The sequence below is a fragment of the Pyrus communis genome, chromosome 2 (assembly GCF_963583255.1).
Source record: "Pyrus communis chromosome 2, drPyrComm1.1, whole genome shotgun sequence".
Taxonomy (NCBI): Eukaryota; Viridiplantae; Streptophyta; class Magnoliopsida; order Rosales; family Rosaceae; genus Pyrus; species Pyrus communis.
The window spans coordinates 15,250,300-15,270,916 of NC_084804.1; the positions used below are offsets into that span (position 1 = coordinate 15,250,300).

General features: G+C 41.6%; 1 protein-coding gene across 1 annotated transcript; it reads left to right on the top strand.

Annotated features, from left to right (window-relative positions):
- LOC137726255 (disease resistance protein RUN1-like) lies at window positions 1-4,754 on the top strand. The gene is made up of 5 exons (XM_068465152.1): window positions 1-1,059; window positions 1,340-2,441; window positions 2,536-2,838; window positions 2,951-3,850; window positions 3,948-4,754. The coding sequence occupies exons 1-5, from the start codon at window positions 545-547 to the stop codon at window positions 4,707-4,709; spliced, it is 3,582 nt and encodes a 1,193-aa protein (XP_068321253.1). The 5' UTR covers window positions 1-544; the 3' UTR covers window positions 4,710-4,754.
- Window positions 4,755-20,617: the final 15,863 nt, after the last annotated feature.

Here is a 20,617-nt window from a genome sequence, read left to right on the forward strand (position 1 = left end):
GATGGATATGCCCCAAAAATTTTTCCCTCTGACGCTCCCTCTTTTCATTTGCAATACATGTAGTCCTTGCATAATGATTGAAATTATGATTTTGCACACCAGTCTATATTTTTGTCTTTTCATTTTTCTTTAATTTATTCAATCACATGAGCGCAAAAAGAGAAAATGAGTGTGTGTCCTAAATTCTGAATCACTTTATCAATGTATGGATGGAGAAGTTTTTATGTCCCTTTGGCCATTACCCACTTGGGATAAAATTGCAACTGTTGAAAAGGCCACCCATGCCAAGTCAAAGAAGACTGACGAATGCAAAACTTGTAAAAGAAGTCTAAATTATCAAAATGCCAAGTCAAATAAGGAACAACATTAAAAATCAAAAGTCCACTGCTCGAGATAAATGAATAAAAGAAGATAATTTATCACAAGTAGGACATAATTGCCTGCCCAAGATCAATTGATTTTGAGCATCCCCTGATGTAGAAACAGGCAAGAAGTGATTTCCTAATCTTCCCCGGGCACATTTAGTTGCTTTCTTCTGAATTCAATGGCTCTCGTAATTGGAACACAAGAATCCTCCTCTTCCAATTCCAACAGTTCTACTTCTCGATGTAGTCATGACGTTTTCTTGAGTTTTAGAGGCGAAGACACTCGCAAGACATTTACGGATCACCTCTACACAGCCTTTGTCAACGCAAGCTTTCGCACTTTCCGAGATGACGATGAACTTGAGAGAGGGGAAGATATTAAGCTAGAATTCGTGAAAGCCATCCAGCAATCACGAAGTTCTGTCGTTGTGTTTTCAAAAGACTACGCGTCCTCAAGATGGTGCCTTAATGAGCTTGTGATGATCCTCAAACGCAGAAAGACCTCCAACCATGTAGTCTTACCGGTCTTCTACGATGTCGATCCATCCCATTTGAGGAAGCAGACAGGATGCATTGCAAAAGCATTTGCTAGACACCAAAAAACTCAATCGTTTGACACGGTGAAGGGATGGAGGGAAGCACTCGCAGAAGCTGCAGATTTGGCAGGGATGGTCTTACAAAATGAAGAAGATGGGTACGTAATTTCGTTACAAATAGCTAAGTCGATTTTATGACGTTTGATTGCAGGTCCTTTTTGAGTCAAAATTCCAAACTCCGATACAGGAGTACAAAAGCAAAATTTTAGGAGATTGTCTGAGTCTCTGACACACACACACACATATGCATATAAAGTTGAACTTCCAAACTATATATTCTTTCGACATCTGTTGCCTTAATTATTGTAATTAATCGAAGTCATGGCTCATTGCATATTTGATTAGGTTTTCAATATTCAATTTCACTGCATTTTTCAGGCATGAATCCAAGTTTATCATGAAAATTGTTAAAGTGATTGAAGACAAACTAAGGAGGACGCCCATAAGTGTTGACTCCAACCTGGTTGGAATCCAGTCTCGAGTCAAGGACATCAACTTATGGTTACAAGATGGATCAAAGGATGTTGGTATACTTGTAATTCATGGAATGCGCGGAATTGGAAAGACAACCATTGCAAAATTTGTTTACGGATCAAATTTTGAAAGATTTGAAATACACAGTTTCGTAGAGAACATACGAGACTTTTCAGAAAAATCGAATGGCTTGATTCAGATACAAAAACAGCTTCTTCATGATATTTTGAATGGGAGGAAAGTGAAAATTCATAGTATTAGTGAAGGAATGGCTAAGATTGAAGATGCTATTTGCTCTAAAAGAGTTCTTCTTGTCCTAGATGATGTAGATTGCATGGAGCAGTTAGATGGACTGCTAAGGATGCAAGATCAATTTTATCCGGGAAGTAAAATCATCATTACAACAAGTAATGCAGGGTTGTTAAATTCCTACCACCATATGGTTAAGTTTCATAGTTGTCAAACTTTGAATAACAGCGAATCGTTAGAGCTCTTCAGTTTGCATGCTTTTGGGCAAGACCATCCCACTGAAAGCTATAGCGATGTTTCAAAAAGGTTTGTACACCACTGTGGAGGACTTCCATTAGCACTTAAAATTTTGGGTTCTTCAATGGCAGGAAAGAATATAGCAGTATGGGAAAGTGCAATAAGCAAACTGAAACTTATTCCGGACAGTCAAATCTTGAAAAAACTCAAAATAAGCTGTGAATCCTTGCAAGATAGCCATGACCAAGATTTATTCCTTCATATTGCCTGCTTCTTTATCGGAATGGAGAAAGATATCATCGTTAGAATACTAGATGCCTGTGATTTTTTCACAGTTGTTGGAATTCAAAATCTCATTGATAGAAATTTGGTAAGACTCGATGGAGATAATATGGTGCAGATGCATCACATGATCCGTGACATGGCAAGAGGAATTGTTCGTCTGGAATCAAAGGAGCCTGGGGAACGTAGTAGATTATGGCATCATAAGGATTCTTTTGCAGTATTGGCAGAAAAGAATGTAAGAAACATATGCTCCTCTAATATGTGTTCATGTTTCTTTTGGTTCTGTCATAGCTAATTAACCAATTTTCTTTCTTCTCTATGTTAAATAGGGAACGGAAAGAATTGAAGGTCTTGCTCTCAACATGCAAAACCACCCAGAATACTCTTCTACAAGAAATTCAAATCAGGTAGTTTTTGAAACGGGTGCGTTTTCAATGATGCACAAATTAAGACTTCTGCAGCTTACTAATATAGAACTCAATGGATCCTATGAAGAATTTCCGACAAGCTTAAGATGGTTGTGTTGGCATAAATTTTTGAAGGGTTCTATACCCTCTGATTTTTCTTTGAAGAATTTGGTTGTTCTGGAAATGTGTTACAGCAGCATGAGGCAAGTCTGGACGGGAACAAAGGTTTGCTACTCTTCACACTATGTTATAATTTCCCTTTTCTTTTTAGGTTTTTCAATGATTAGTTGTACATTAGTAAAAATATAATTCTACCTTGTTTCAATTTTCTGAACAGTTTCTCCCATCACTAAAGATTCTAAATCTTAGCCATTCCAATGACCTCACCGAAACCCCGGACTTTTCTCTGGTCCCCAATCTAGAATGGCTGATTCTTAAAGATTGTTCAAGGTTGGTTGATGTCCATGAATCCATTGGAAACCTACAGGGACTTGTGCATTTGAATATGGAATATTGCAAAAGTATTAAGAAGCTTCCAGAGAATATTTCTAAGCTAACCTCCCTCGAAACACTTATTATATCTGGTTGCTCAAGCCTCAGCGTTTTTCCCATAGACATGAGGAAGATGGAATCTCTGAAAGTGTTTCAAGCTGACGGTGTTCCAATACATCAGTTACTCACTGCTACCGAGGAGGTCACATTGTGGCCAGGACGAAGTGTAGAAATTACTTGGGCTTCTTACCTACCATGCAATTTAGTAGACTTGAGTCTTAGAAACTGCAATCTTGGTGACGATGATTTTCCCAGAGAATTTGGCAACTTATCCGCGTTGTGTAGCTTAAATCTGGGGGGTAATCCAATTCATAGCCTACCAGATTGCATTAGAGGTGTTGCGGGGCTTCGTAGACTCTCTTTTGAGTATTGTAAAAGGCTCAAATCGCTTGTAAGGCTACCAACTGTAGGACACTTGATAATCGCTGATTGTGAAAAGTTGGAAACGGTAACATTTAAATCATTAAGCGAGGCGTACTCTAGAATGCGCTCCATCGAATGCCGTGGCAACCATAAGCTAGTTGAGTTTGAGTCAGTGTACAAGATGGAGCCTATTGAAAGAGTTGATATAGAAATGATCTACATTTTGGGTTTGAGCAACTTGAAATATTCAACAAAATCCATTATGAAGTACAAGATACCCGCGCGGTTCCACAGATGGATAGAAAAGCGTCTTCCCATCCAGGTTTGTTTCTCTCTACATCTCTCTCATTCCGATCATAATACTGTATGCCCGCAAGAGTACTCTGACTAATTTTTATTCATTTCCATGGCATGTATAGGGACTGCATGAATTTGGAATATTCAGCACATTTCTTCCTGGGAATTATGAGGATCCTCAATATGACTCATTTAGCCATAAAAGTAAAGGGCCCTCAATATCTTTTACTGTGCCTGTACTTCCCTATTGCCGGATCCGAGGCTTGAACATCTTCTCTGTCTATGAAAAATCCAAAAGCGATGAATCTCCTAACATCAGAGTAAAAAATATGAAAGGTTTATGTTATACAATAATGATAGAAGTTAGAAACAAGAGTAAAGGTCTGCAGTGGATCTACGGGCCGGCATTATTCGGAATGCCAAGTGATGATCAAGATGTGATATGGTTAAGCCATTGGAAATTTGGGAATAAATTGGAAGGTGGCGATGAGCTGACTGTTTCAGTATTAACATCATCATATATGATATATGATGAGTTTCAGGTAAAGGAGTTCGGTGTCCAGGTTGTGTACTACGAGCAAGAAGAGAAGGTGACAGTCACCGCCCAAGAAAATTTCACCACAGATAATCCTTTTTATCCACGTGTCATTGCCGGAGATTTGTCACATTATCTGCTGCCAGGATCATCAGGAACATACCTTCTCTGCCATAATCCAGTATTAGAAAGAAGGGATGTGCTTAGTTATGTTTGGTTCAAGCACAACAGTAATGAAATAACAGGTGTGTGGTTCGTATGTCCTCTGTGTGTGTGTGTGTGTGTAATTCACTCCAGCTATGAAACCATTGATCTTTATCAGGTAGGTAGATGTTCACAAGTTTTTTAATTATTATTTGTAAGGCCATTGATCTTTTGTTTTTTTTGTCCGAAGGCCATGGATCTTTGGGAGCAAGAAGAAGATCGGGAAAGTGAATGCATGCTTGTAGAACATGAGGAGAGCAGCAGTAGCAATAGCAATAGTATCGATAGCAATGGTGCAGGCAGAGGTTGGAAAGTGGTACTGAGTATAATGACGATGGCCACTTTCTTCTTGAGATGCTTTCAATTGCACAAATGTTTGTCACTGGAAGATGGTAACAATGGCGCATGAAGTAACTTAGAGCCTTGATAATGTGTCAGTGAGAAAGGAAGGAGAAAATGGGTGATCTTGTTTTGCTGGTACCTTTTGATGAGGATAACAGGAACAGTCTTAACAAAATCACATCTAAGGGATTAAGATAGACTGTTATGCTCAGTAAATAAGCTGTGACTTGCCCTTGTAATAGCTAATATGGATTTGCTCTTCCTTCTCATTGATAACTAAGACTTTGACATGTCTGCATAAACTTTGTTAGCTCTCAATAAAGGCCGTTACATGGTCTCGGGAGAAAAATACTAGTTGATAAAACCTATTAAGAAACAATACCACACGATAAGATTCAAGTGAAGTTTTGAATTTTTGAAAATTGAACAATGTTGAATCAAACAAGATATCTTTACAAAGTTCAATTGCATAGTCAAGCATATAAATATATATAATAAAAGTTTGATACATACCTGAAGTGCACTACGCCAATTGGAAGCTATTCCAAATGGTCAAATCTCGCAAGATAGCCACGACCAAGATGTATACCTTCATATTGCATTCTTCTTTATCGGAATGGAGAAAGATGTCGTTGTTACCAAATTTCTATCAATGAGATTTGAATACCAACAACCCTGATTTCTTCAGAGGTGTTACTAGGCTTGATACTTCCTCTTTTCGGGGTTGTACGAGACTTACATTGCTAGCGGGGCTACCAAGTGTACGACATTTGGTACTCACACACTTCAAAGCATTGGAAAAGGTTACATTTCAGCCATTAGGTCAGGGGTGCACCGTGCAACACGGTGGCACCAACAAGCTACTGGAGTATGAGTCGAAATACAAGATCGAGCCCATTGAAAGAGTTGATGTGGACATGATGAACCTTTTGGGTTTGAGCAACTTGGAGTATTCCACACAAACCCTAATGTTGTACAAAACACATCGGTTGCATGGTTGGAATGCGGAGCGTCATCCCGTCCAGGTGTTTTTCTCTCTAGATCTCTATAATACACTCACACACACGCAGTTTTCTTGATCACATATTTCATGCAGCAGTACGTTGCTAATGTTTTGGTTTCCATGGTGTATAGGGACTGTACGAATACAGCACATTCAGTACATATCTTCCTGGAATTTTGAGGTTCCTCACTATGGCTCGTATAGCCATGAAAGTATACGATGGTCCGCAATATATTTTACTGTGCCTTTGTACTTCCGAATTGCAGGATCCGAGGCTTGAACACCTTCTCTATCTATGCAAAATCCATCAGCAACGATTCTCCTAACACCAATGTTTAGATTATACAATAATGTGCCAATTAGTAACAAGAGTAACGGTCTGAACTCTGAAGTGGATCTACGGGCCATCATTATTTGGTGTTCCAGGTGATGTACAAGACGTATTATGGTTAAGCCATTGGAAGTTTGGGAATAAATTGGAAGGTGGCAATGAGGTAAATTTTTCTGTATACGTAAGATGTAAAGAGTATCGGGTAAAGTAATGGGGAATCCAGGCTGTGTACTCTGAGCTCGAAGAGAAGATGATATGCACCGAAGACAAGACCGCAGATGATCCTTTTTATCCTCATGTCATTTCGGGAGATTTGTCAGGTTATATGATGTTTGGAACATACGCTCGCCCCGCTGAGGAGGGCAGGTGGTACCACCACACAGCGCCTGACTGTTTGAGCCCAACGGGTAAAATGTATGGGATCTGCTTCTTGTATGCTGGAGATGCTTAGAAATTTAGATCAAACTAGAATTCATGCCCGCGCGGTGCGACACATCGAAAACTTTGTCATGTAATTAACAAATATATATACAAAAGGGGCAAGTAAAAGAGTTCATGAATTTCCATAGTGTACCTAGTAAAAATGTACTCCAGGTCAAAAGGAGATTCCTTCACTTTATCAAAAGTAGTGTCTCATTTTCTTCAGGCCAAACATGTAGGACAACACTAATCACAACTACAAATACTAACAACTGTGCAAAAGAATTATAAAAATAGTCATGTACCATATAACAAACCTCACAATTGGTCTTAAGAACTGTTTTTCCAAAGAGACCCATTACAATGTGATTTGAAAGAAAACAAAACATGAATAATATCAACGAAACTACATTTTCTCTGCCAAGTAAAATCTACGGCAGGTGATGAACAAAATACAAGGTTCTCAGCCTTAATTTAATTATTATCAAATATTGAGGGAAATTAACAACTACCCAGAAATGTTTGATCAAAATTAATTGATAATATGAATAAAAGGAGGTGGAAATTAACAACTACCCACTCATTTCACCTACATCATCCACTTACTTCACCAAAAAAAAGGATGGTGGTGATTCATGCTCAAAGCCTATAAACAGGCTTCTCCATCAAAGGATCAGGAAATGGACACATATACATTTCTCTATTCCCAAATTGGAAGAGAATTCCACAAATCCTTAAAGCTTTGAAACTCTAAAGTTTTTAAGCATCCAACCTCTCAAACTCCCAAGAATCCGAAGGATCGAGAAAGCTCTATTCGTTCCTCGTCAAATCCTTGGAGAAACGTTCATCAAGATCAAGTCTCGAAGGCCCTTGAAGATCCATTCATCAAGATCAAGCCCAACGCCCCTTGAAGAAATTCACACAACTGTTCATCAAGATCAAGCCCCGAAGGCCCTTGAAGATCCGTTCATCCGTTCATCAAGATCAAGCCCCAAAGGCCTTTGAAGATCCGTTCATCCGTTCATCAAGATTAAGCCTAAAGGCCCTTGAATATTCATTCATCCTCATTCATCCTAAGATCAAGCCCCGACAACCCTTTGGATTAACAACATCAACAAATCTGCACCATTGTTCATCCCTAGACCAAGCCCTAACGGCCATTTGGATCAACAACCCATCCACAAATCTACACCTTACGAAGATAGAATCAGAGGATCAAATTGTAAAAGAGATTGTAACCCCAAAATTAATACAAAATATTATTTTGTACACGTGTTCTTGTATCATTCATCGCAAGAAAATTCGTGTTTACAAATTTGGCATGCCCCGCGGGATGATCTTTACCTCTCATCTATATCTTCAAATCCGCAAAAGGGTGCAAATGGCGTCAAGGAAAGTTCAAGCTGTTCCCCCAACCAAAGCGAAGAACAAGAGTGTCCTCGCTGCAAGTGGTGGCACTACGGGCCTCACAACTCAAAGCAAGGCAAAAACTCTTTCTACCATATCTTCCACCTCTACATTAACTCTGCCAGAGGAACAAGAGCACCCGAGACACGAGCTTGTGATCACCCTAGCCTCGCTAAAGGCACCAAGGGAGGAAAGCCCGAGGAAGTACTTCGAGTCCTTACTTTCTAATACTGACTCGAGCAGTAGCACAACCATGCAGGTCATGACCACTGAAGCGACTTCAATCGAGGAACAACTAGCTCAAATGAATGAAGCAATCACAAAACTCACACAGACTGTCGAGGAGAAAAACTTGCAAATCGCCGCACTCGCCAACCAACTGGAGGTGCAGCAAGATGTAAAAGTAGACCTTAAAGGTTGATTCATTAAAGAAATAAGCCGACGAACAAGATGAGCCTTCAGTGGAGAAAGTCGAAGAGAAAATGGAGCCAGACTAAGCAGCGCCGCTCATGGGATTTTTCTCTATCCAACAGTTGCAGGAGATGCTCGCTAGCACCATCAAGGCGCAGTACGAAGGGAGTTTACATACCTCTGTGTTGTACTCAAAGCCTTACTCCAAGAAGATTGATGGAAAGGGAAACCCAAAGCAGCACGTCACCCATTTCGTTGACACTTGTAACAACGCGGGGACGAAATGAGACTACCTCGCGAAGTAGTTTGTCCGCTCTCTGAAGGGGAATGCATTCGATTGGTACATGAACCTAGAGCCTGAATCCATCAACAGCTGGGAGCAATTAGAGCTGGAATTCCTCAACCGTTTTTACAGCACCCGCCACACTGTAAGCATGCTGGAGCTGACAAGCACAAAGAAATGGAAGGATGAACCAGTCGTGGACTACATTAACCGATGGCGCACTCTAAGCTTCGATTGCAAGGACAAGCTCTCAAAGATCTCCTTGATCGAGATATGCGTCCAAGGCATGCAATGGGGGTTACACTACATCCTTCAAGGTATCAAACCATGGACATTCGAAGAGTTAGCCACCTATGCCCACGATATGAAGGTGGACAATCATGGGGAAAAGCCCACCAATGAAGCTTTTATTATCAACACTACCTCTATTAAAACCTCATATGCACCCGGTAAGATTTCCTCTAAGAATAAAGAGAAAGAGATAAAGACAGATGAGCATTTTCGCATCCAAGACAGGTACAAAAACACCTTGAAGGAGCTGGAGCAAAAGACGTACCCTTTTCCTGACTCAGATATGGCTGTAATGTTAGACGACTTGCTGGAAAAGAAGGTGATCGAGCTGCCTGAATGCAAGCGCCCCGAAGAGATGAATCGCGTTAACGATCCCAGGTACTGTAAGTACCATCGTATTGTAAGTCATCTCGTTAGCAAGTGCTTCATCCTCAAATAGCTTATCATGAAGCTAGCACAACAAGGGTGAATCGAACTCGACCTAGAAGACACGGCCGCAATGTAAACTACTGTGATCGTGTTTGGATCCTTTGATCTCATTCCTCTCCAAATGATGCATGACCACTCCAGTCAATGCTCAAGCCACACGGCACCTTCTGTACAACCATCGCTGGGGACAAGTGACCAAAATGCACTTACTGACGATGAAGAGGGATGGACATTAGTGACCTATAAAAAGACAAGGAAGCCAAAATCACAAGTCACACAACCAAAGGTGAAACAATAAGGAAATCATTGCTGCCATAACAACAGGAAGCCTAAAGGAAACGTAAGAGCTCCTAAGCCAACATACAGTGGGGAACATATAGAGCAAGAGCCACGCATTCCTATCTTCTTGCACGATTATTTCCCGAAGGACTTTTTCCAACAGTGCACTACCGTCGCCTGTCACATGGTAGAAGTAGAGATGGAAGAACGCTCCAAAGGCAAAGTTATTGCCACTAAGGGAGAAAAGACCCTCACGCCCAAAGAAGGTCTGCTAACACACTTTAGCATCGAGGAAGCGCTACGATTGCCAAAGAAGATGCGAAGAGCATTAGCAGTGGTCTTGGCAAGTCCCGACGACCACGAAGTGCAAGAAAGCAAGGACGAAGACTTGAAGCTTTGGCCATATGAATGTGCCACATGTTGTGCCGCCTATGACGCAATCAACTTCACTGACGAATACTTACTGCTGGTATCAAAGCCTCACAACCGTCTTTTCTTTGTCTCGGGGTATATAAGGAAGCACAAAGTTAACCGCATGCTTGTAGATGGTGGATCGACCATAAACATCATGCCAAAGTCAACAATGACCACAATCAGCATCAAGATGGATGAACTGTCCCTAAACTGTCTGTTGATCCAGAGTTTTAACCAATGAAGACAAATGGCGATGGGCATAATCCGAGTGGAGATGACCATTGGTGAACTCAAATCAAGCACGATATTCCATGTGATTGACGTAAGAACTTCTTACAGCTTGCTCCTAGGAAGGCCTTGGATCCACGGGAATGGAGTAGTGACATCCATCCTCCACCAATGCTTAAAATTCTACCGGGAAGGAGTAAAGGTGATCCAATGTGATACTAAGACATTAACCAAAGCTAAATCACACTTTGCAGACGCTAAGTTCTACATGGATGAAAACATGGTGCCCGAGGGTCTTCCAAAAAAGATCAAATCCATGGGAAAAGAAGCACCTAAAAAGCAGGAGTGGCAAGCCATGCCCAAGAAGCAAGAAGGATAACCCCGTGCCATCTTCAAGCAAAAATGATGACGTGCCCGCTAAACCTGCGACAATCAAAGGGAATAGGACACTTTCAAAAGGACCAAACACGCCCGTCTTTCGATACATCCCGATGTCTAAAAGAAAGAATGGCCAATCTCTGTTCGAAACTGGAGCAAGCAAAGCCGATACACAACAGCAGAAGGATAATGTAAAATTGCTCAAGACGAATGTAGTTTTCCTCTGACACAGCTGGGCGACAGTAAGGTTACAAGACTACCACAAGGCTTCATAAAAGCTCTGCCAAAAGGGGTGGAACCAAGCTGTTTTCCAACCAAGAGGACCGAAGAAGGTTTTGATACAAAAGCCTACAAACTCATGTCGAAGGTTGGGTACGACTTTGCTTCATCTTCGAATCCTACGAAGAAGGTTTCAAACACCGTGAACGACAAAGAACGGGACCTTACCAAGACTCAAAAGAAGTTGAAAGAGCATGGTTACTGAGTTGACAACAACAAAGCTGGACTTGGCTTCACACCAAATGCACCCATGATGATTTCAAGCAAAGCAAAAAAAGTTAGCGCTAAACACATCAGCGTGAGCATTGAACAAGATCAAGAGGAGCCTAAACCCGCCCCTCAGATGTCAGTCTTCGATAGGATGAATCGTTCCAAACCCAGAATTTTAGCGCTTAATCGCATTGTGGTCAAGACCGAACCTCTGTCTTCAAGAGGCTTAACGTGCCAACATCCCAAAGCTCAGCTTTCGAAAAGTTGTCAAAACCTAAGAAACAAAGCAACACGACTAGCTCTCCTTCGCGACGGTCAGCTTTGGAAAGACTTGAAGACAATAAGAAGCCTTCTAGAAAGAAAGAGACAACGCCAAAGGAAGAAAGCTCGACGGGCTAGCAGAAAAAAGTGACGTTCGAAGCTCGATTTCTTCAAGGATGAAGCGCCAAGCAATCTTAGAGGTTAGCACAAATAGACCACTGAAAGTAAAAAGGCGCACCATCATCCACACTGGATAATCTTTATGCCAACAAGCTGGAGATGACAGCACTGAAGAGGAAGTCCAAGATATTTTCCACATCATGATCCAAGAAGGCCAAGAAGACGAAATCCCCAAGGAAGATGTCATTGTTGCGCCACCACAGCTTGAAGATAGGGGCAAGCCACAGTTAATGATCTTAAGGAACTTAACTTAGGCACAAGCAAGGAACCAAAGCCTATCTTCGTAAATGCACTAGCGGACGAGATGGAAAAGTATTACCAGTTGCTATTTGAGTACAAAGATGTCTTTGCTTGGACCTACAAAGAAATGCCTAGCCTTGACCCTATCATCGTTGTGCATCATCTTGTAGTCAAGCCTGGAATGCGACCAATAAAACAAACTTAAAGACGCTATAGATCCGAGCTCATTCTACAAATTGAGGATGAGATTGACAAGTTAAGCAAAGCAGACTTCATTTGAGAGGTGCAATACCCCATGTGGATCTCTAACATAGTTATTGTCCTTAAGAAATCTGGACAAATATGTATTTGCGTAAACTTCCGGGACCTTAACAATGCTTACCCGAAAGATGACTTCCCCTTGCCAATCATCGAAATCATGGTGGACGCAACCACTGGTCATGAGGCATTGTTATTCATGGACGGCTCTTCTGGATATAATCAAATTTGCATCGCTCTCGAAGAAGAGGAACTAACAGCCTTCTGCACTCCAAAAGGTATTTACTGCTACAAGGTGATGCCCTTTGGTCTGAAGAACGCTAGAGCTACATACAAAACGCAATGCAGAAAATCTTCAATGACATGTTACACAAAAACATAGAATGTTATGTAGACAATGTGGTGGTCAGGATAAAGAAAAGATCAGATCACTTGAAGGATTTACGAATAGTGTTCGAAAGGCTATGAAGATACAACCTCAAGATGAACCCGTTAAAATGTGCATTTGGCGTCACCTCTGGAAAGTTCCTCGGCTTCATTGTCAAACACCATGGCATTGAAATGGACCAATCAAAGATCAAGGCCATTCAAAACATGCCTGAGCCAAGAAACCTGCACGAGCTGAAAAGTCTACAAGGACGGCTAGCTTTCATCAGACGTTTTATCTCCAACCTTGCAGGGTGTTGTCAACTGTTCAGCCGACTCATGAAGAAGGATGTTCCGTTTGTATGGGACGAAGCATGCCACAATGCTTTTGAAAGCATAAAAAAGTATTTATTGAGTCCACCTGTCCTAGGGGCGCCTGTGCCCGGGAAGCCGCTCATATTGTACATCGCCGCTTAGGAAAGTTCAGTTATAGCACTCTTGGCACAAGAAAATGAATCCTAGAAAGAATGAGCGCTTTACTACCTCAGTCGAACTCTCACCAGTGCTTAGTTGAACTACTCCTTAATAGAAGATGTGCTTTACCTTGGTGTTCGCCATCCAGAAGCTCAGGCATTACATGTATGCTTACACCATCCACCTGGTTGCTAAAGCTGACCCGGTCAAATACGTCATGTCCAAACCAGTCTTGACAAGGCGACTCGCTAAACGGGCGCTGTTTCTTAATCAATGTGAGATCATCTACGTCCTAGCTAAAGCCGTCAATGGACAAGTGCTAGCAGACTTCCTTGCCGATCACCCAATCCTAGCTAATTGAAAAATCTCAAACAACTTGCCTGACGATAAGGTGTTCTACATCGACATCTTCCTGATATGGATGATGTTCTTCGACGGATCCACATGAGCAGACGGAGCTGGGGCAGAAGTAGTATTCATGTTGCCACAAAGGCAAATACTACCTTATTCTTTCCAACTAAGTGAATTATGCTCCAACAACATCGATGAGTACCAAGCACTAATCATCAGGCTCCAAATGGCGATCAACATGGAAATCACAGCCTTTGAGGTATATGGCGACTCCAAGCTCATAATCAATAAACTCTTGACTGAATATGAGGTGAGGAAATATGATCTCGTCCCATACTTCTGGCTAGTAACTCAATTGCTACAAAAGTTTGAGGCCGTAACATTAGAACATGTGCCAAGAAAAGAAAATCAAATGGCAGACGCTCTTGCCAACCTAACCTCAAGTATGACATTAGAAGAAGACAAAGCTGCAGACATGCCAGTTTGCCAAAGATGGGTGATCTCGGGTCACTGAAATGCTATTGGATGATACAAATGTCATCTTAATACTTCCGGTCGACGTTGAAGAGTGGAGATGGCCGCTGATCGACTACTTGGAGCTTGGAAGACTTCTAGATGATCCTAGTCACCGTTTTGAAATATGTTGATGAGCGCCTCGCTTCCTTTATTACAAAGGAACATTCTACCGACGCTCTTTTGAAGGAGCACTTCTGAGATGCCTAGGTGAGGAAGAAGCTAATCAAGCCATGGAAGAAACACACTCATGTGTATGCAGGGCGCATCAATTTGGACCAAAGCTACATTTCCAGCTCAAAAGAATGGGTTACTACTGGCCAAGCATGGTGAAGGACTGTCTGGAACATGCCAAAAAGTGCCAAGCCGACCAATTCCACACCAACTTCATACATTAACTGCCTGAACCATTACACCCTACATTTGTTTATGGCCGTTCAATGCATGGGGATTGATGTCGTATGACCAATTACACCAAAGTCATCTGCAGGAAAAACTTACATCCTAGCTGCAACATATTACTTCTCGAAGTGGGCTGAAGCCATACCCCTAAAGAAAGTCAAGAAGGAAACTGTCGTCCGTTTCATCAAGGAGCATATCATCCACCGATATGGTGTGCCTCACTACATTATCACTGACAATGGAAAACAGTTCTGCAACTGACTCATGGACGAACTCTACGAAAAATACAAGTTCAAGCAGCACAAGTCTTCTATGTATCATGATCCGGCCAACGGCCTTGCAGAAACATTCAACAAAACATTGTGCAACCTCTTAAAGAAGGTGATCGGCTAAACAAAAAGAAACTGGCACGAAAGAATAAGCGAAGTACTTTGGGCATATAGGACGACACATAAGACTCCTACCCAAACTACGCCTTATTCTCTGGTATATGGCATGTAAGCTGTTCTACCGCTCGAAAGTCAAATCCCCTTACTAAAGATGGCTATACAAAAAGGCTTGACTGATGAAGAGAATGCAAAGTTGTGCCTTTAAGAGCTGGAAGCGCTGGATGAAAGAAGGCTCAAAGCTCAGCAACACTTGGAGTGTTATCAAGCACGACTCTCCAAGGTTTTCAACAAGAAAGTTCGCCCTCGTTCTTTTCAAGTGGGAGATCTCGTCCCTGCATTGCGTAGGCCTCTCATCACAACTCACAAAAAAAAAAGCAAGTTCACATCAAAGTGGGATGAACCTTACGTAATACAAGAAGTCTACACCAATGACGCCTACTTAATCATGGCAGAAGACGGCTTGAAGATCGGCCTCATCAATGGCAGATTCTTGAAGCGCTACTACCCCTAAAACAAACACACCACGCTCATGGCTTGCAAGAGCATAAATTGTGTACGGCAAAATCATCATCAAAATCACCATTAAAACCTTCAAAATAATCCATCGCTCATTTGAACTACGTGATGACTTAATCCTTCCTCAACCGAGGGTACATAGGCAACTTGAAACTTCAAAACTTCAAGTACAGTCACATCATCAACAAAAAAAAAAAAAAACAAAAAAAAAAAACAAAAAAACACTTTGAAAAATAAAGAGCAAATTCAAGAATGTGAATACTTTATTTCTTTAAAGGAAGAAGTCGGCTCCAAAGCCTGATTACAAAAAAAAAAGGAGGACATTACTTGAAAGCTATGTCCCTAAAACTACGGAGGCGATCTTCAAGCAAACCTTCCAAAGTCTTCAAAGTCTCTACCTCGGTGAGAGACAAGATGGGCAACTCTATAGCCATGCTTTTCTCTTGTTCTAGGCGTGAAATCTCCTCTTGGTACTGAGAAAGTGTAGCTCCCTGCTCCACGAGAACACTTTCAAGCTGTGAATGCTTTGATTCCCAACTGTTCTCGCTCTCATACCAATGCATCTAGACGTACCTGGACGGAAGCTAAAGAAGTCTATGTGACTTGATAATCTCCCAAAGCAGCTTGCTGATAAGATTGGACTCGAGTCAGCGACAAGTTTATTGTTGCAAGTTGTTGAACTCTAACATCTGGACTCAACTTCTTTGAGAAAATAGCACGCAAGGAAGAATACTCAGTCAAGGCGGCCATAAGTTCGGCAATCTTGATCCTCAAAGACGAAGAATCAATGTTAAGGTTGTCAATCACAGAAACAAGCTTCGACAAATCCTCATTGAGCAACGCAAGGTCTCCTAACGGGCATTTTGAAATCCTCCCCTCAATATGGCTCTTGATATCCATGGTCGCACGAAGGTTGATGCGATGGATAAGCTACTTAGTACCACTAAGGTTTGGCCCTCTCAGAGAGATCTCAGAGCTAGTTGGCAAATGTGTTGAATGCATGACAGGCTCTTGCATACCACCACCTACACACAGAAAACTTAGGAAATTTGGAAGATTTGGAATAAGCTCTACACTAGGTGGATCCCTGATTTCCCCATCTGTAGGCAAATTGCCTCCAAATAGCATCTCCGTATAGGAATAAATGTCCACTTTTGCCAAATCAAAAGAATAAGAAGGTCAAACCTAAAAAAAGCAAATAAAGATGTTAGAAACAAAAGCTAAAACAATGAAAGCAGAAGAAATCACGAGAGAAGGAAATACATATATCTTTCTCAAATGACACACGGCCATCGAATTGAGGATGCCTAAACACTTCTTTCTTCTTATGACGAAAATTGACATTGCTATCAATTTGAGCACTTTCAAGTGGTCGCTTGTTGATGCTGCTGCAAAACAAGTCCATCTTCGTGCGAATCAACTTCATCTCCTGTCTCTTCAGAAGCATCCAGATTTTGAGAAGACAAGCACGGGTGTCGAGGGGCTAAAACCACAGGTCTATCTTGCAAGAGAGCTGCACTCGCAATTAAAAGGTACTAGTTGCGTAGGAACCATAGAACAACCTTCTCTTGACTCATCATTGCGTGAGTGAGAAGAATTGGTACCACTTGTCATCCCCAAGTTCTCATAATCTACCTTTGACCACCAACTTACGTAAGCATGGGTCATTGGATTACTCTTGAACTCGTCTTTGGGCGGCAGGGTGATAGAAGCATTTGTACATGCACGGGTACAAGACTCCTAATGCATATTCACAGCTTGCAAGGACTTCGACTGGGCTTTTTCCTTCAGCTTGCCTGACACATTTTGGACAAAACCAAATTGCCTACTGAAACGGTGAGGACTATACGGCTGAATGATGCATCGGTCTTCTTCCTGCAAAGAAACATACTCTGAGCGAAGACTTATAAGATAAGACAAGTCTGAGAAGCGAAGATGTGAATCATCTATGATGCCTCGCCACGCTGAGCCAACTCTCGCTAGATGGTCCATCCTCAAGCCTTCACAACTTCTAAACAGCATTTGCGCCTGCTAATCATCAAGGATTTTCGCAGAATACTTCGTCATCAAAGGCCCTAGCTTAATTGAAGTCAGCAAAGAAGGCCCTGCCTTGTCTAAAGTCAACGAAGAAAAATGAGTGCCAAAGCACTCACCCAACCAACCATACACATAGTGGCAGGGAAGTACCGCAACATGATCTTTAGTGTTTACCGAGTTTGAAACAACACTTAAGCCGTTGTAAATATTGGCTAAGGCCGGAATAGCAAGGCTAAAAGATTCACCTACAACCATTTTGCTAGAACATTTGAAGACTCCAGGATGAACAAAGTTGATGTCGCCTATTGGGAAAACAAACGTACAAAACCAACAAGCTAAGAAAGCAACTAGGTAAGATTTTTCCACATGTTCTGATGCTATGCCAAGATCCTCAAATGTTCTTAACTCGACAAGGGAGCGGTGCCTAGCTGAACCAATAACACTGGATGGGTATGAGTTTCCTTTTCACTTAGTGGTCTTGCTACAACCACTTTTGTTCAAGGACTTCTTGTACTTCATGGCCTCTCACTACCAAAATCTGATCCATGAAGAAATATTCATGCCTGATTTACCTTGAGCATCTTAGGAAAGCTTGTGATACACCCAAAACAAACAGCGGCAACTCGTAGGCAATCCTCGGCTATTAGAAAGTTCGTCTGCGTTAGGAACGACCTCGTCATAAAACTTACCTTGGATCAGCAAGCCTCCTATCATGTGGAGATCCTAAAGTGAAATTGACATCTCCCTTTGCGTTGTGTGAAGTGTGTTAGTCACTGAACACCAATGCTCAAAGAACGCACAAAGGACATAATGATAAAGATCATAACTAAACAAAGATGCCTACACAGATTGGTAAGGCCCACATTAGTAAACACATTTTTAGATCGGCTCAAGACATCTTCAAGCCACTCCCAATAAAACTCAGCAAAGACGACTTCTAAAGTAGTCGACAAGGTATCATTCCAAGCCATAGATCCGTTGCGGATGTGATCACCAAGAAGCTCAAACGAAGTCGGATGATTGTCATGAACATGGTGCGAAGGATTTAAGATAAGAATCCTCGATGTGCACGTTTTCTTCTTCGTATTTGGTCGAATAGAGTCTACCACCTCCCAAGATACTTCAGAAGACCACGACTTAATATGCATGGAGTTGTCTTTCACGGGAAGAGCAAGCGCATTAAGGCCAGTCAGTGGCGCATAAAGCTTCAACGTCGTTCCCCTACCTTGCGAATCACCTTCCTTTGCAACAATGGTGATGGTGTTGCTCTGCACTTGAAAAATACCATGACCACAACGAAAAAAAAAATCAGCCACTAAACTTGAGTAGCACGGCAAAGAGGGCAGCTACAGAATGGTCCTTTAAGGCATGCTACAGTGGCAAAGAAAACCAAAATGCTACGCAATCGCACTACGCAACCCCGCAACGATTATGCAAGCAGTTTCTTGCACTGCACGACGACGTCACCACCAAGGGAAAAATGTGACCAAAAGGCATTACAAAGCGAAGCCCGACTGTAGTCTCTTGCACAGCACCACACGGCAGCGCACCACTGAGGGAAAACTATGATCAAAAGGCATTATACAGCGAAACCCCGTTGCAATCTCTTGCACAAGCACTAGGCAGCAAAAAAAAAAAAAGCACAAGTACACCCACATCATGCTCACTCCACCACTAATTGCAAGCACAAGCAAAAGAACCTCCATTAAAACAATAAGGAAACCCACCAATATGCTGAGTACCAAAAAAAAAAAAAAAAAAACGTGTACATATTATACATAAACATGACTAGTCAAAATCATAAAAGCCACGTGATTAACTAAGGCCTTAGCAGTAGGCATTGGATACTTTTTCCCCAAAACCACTTGTGGTTCACTTGCTCCAATATATATTCACATGCCATTAAAGGCAATTTGCTTTCGATGCCCAGCAGAAACAAAGAAAAGAAGAAAAAAAAAAAAAAAAAAAACCGTTGCCGGAGCTTAGTGCAGAGGGTAAACTCATCTGACCACATATATATAGTTCCCTCGAAAGTGTTTCGATGCAAAAAAAAAAGAAAAAAAAATCACAACAAACATGAACTTGCAGCAACAAGCATGAAGCTGCAGCGGTTGAAGACAGGGAAAGCAACTTGACCTTGCTGTTCGAACCTGCACTCACATCCACTATTTTTATCCAACACCGAGTTCAGTGGGTGGCAGACGCGAAGAACGTAGTGTAGCGATGAAGCAGTGCATGCAGTCACTATTGCAGTCAGCAACAATGCATGATGGCAGGATAAGGCAGTCTGGATGCAAGACAGCAAGCAGGTGCAGTGGCCATGCGGTGCCTTATGTGTGTGTGTGTGTGTGTGTAATAGTCTCAACAGTTGCAAATGAAATTGGTTTGCATGTAGTGCAGTGACAGTGCAAATAATGATCTGCATATAGAGAAGAATGGTACGGTGACTGTGCAAACGATGATCCGCATGCAAAGAAGAATGCAGTGCGGTGACTATTGATAGGAGCATATTTAGGCGACTTAGTTGGCTTGTTTTCGTGCATTTATGTTGTTAGTTCATAGTTATTTTAGTAGTTTAAGCTATTTTTGTGTGTTTTTAGGTTCATATGGCTAAGGAAGCAAAAAGGTGCATTTTGGAGCAAAATTGGACTTTGAACGGATAGCTTATGCTTGGAGCAAAAGGAATGGACGAAATTGAAGACCTAAAGGAGTTAGGATTCCTAATCACAAGAGGATTCCTAATCAAATGAGAAATCCTAGTCAAAGAAGGTTTCCTACTTGAAGTAGGAAAGTTAAGCCAAGGTTTCCTATTTTGGTTTAACCTTTCCTAATCCTAAATGTCCTTAAATTCCAGCAAGTTTGAAGGCACCTTATGTATTTTAGGACACAAATAAAGCTTCCCTTGCAATTTCCCTTCCTTGCCGTGCATCCCTTTAGTGTCTCCCTTCCTTGCCGTGCAAGGAAGGTCATTATGTCCTATTTTAAGTCATTAAAATACATTCCCTTTTCATATCAAACTCAGCCACAACTCACATACCTTTTTCTATTCCAAAATCTTTGCCTAATTTCAGAAATAAATCATATTCCCCTTCTCACAATTGAATGCCGCAAGTTACATGCCCTTTCCCTTTGATTTCTGACTTTGTGTTTCCTTTTCCTTAGGGATTTGGGGGTCTAATACTTTCCTAAACCATGTAATAAAAGTTGGGATTCTTGCTCCGAAATAAATACCCAAGCCGCACCTTTCATTAGCCTTAATCACCCCTTCCATACAATCTGCCCTCATTCACACAGAAACACATTCTTGCCGTAGCTTTCCATTAAACCTTCCACCATTCTCCTACTTCCATACCTTCACCCA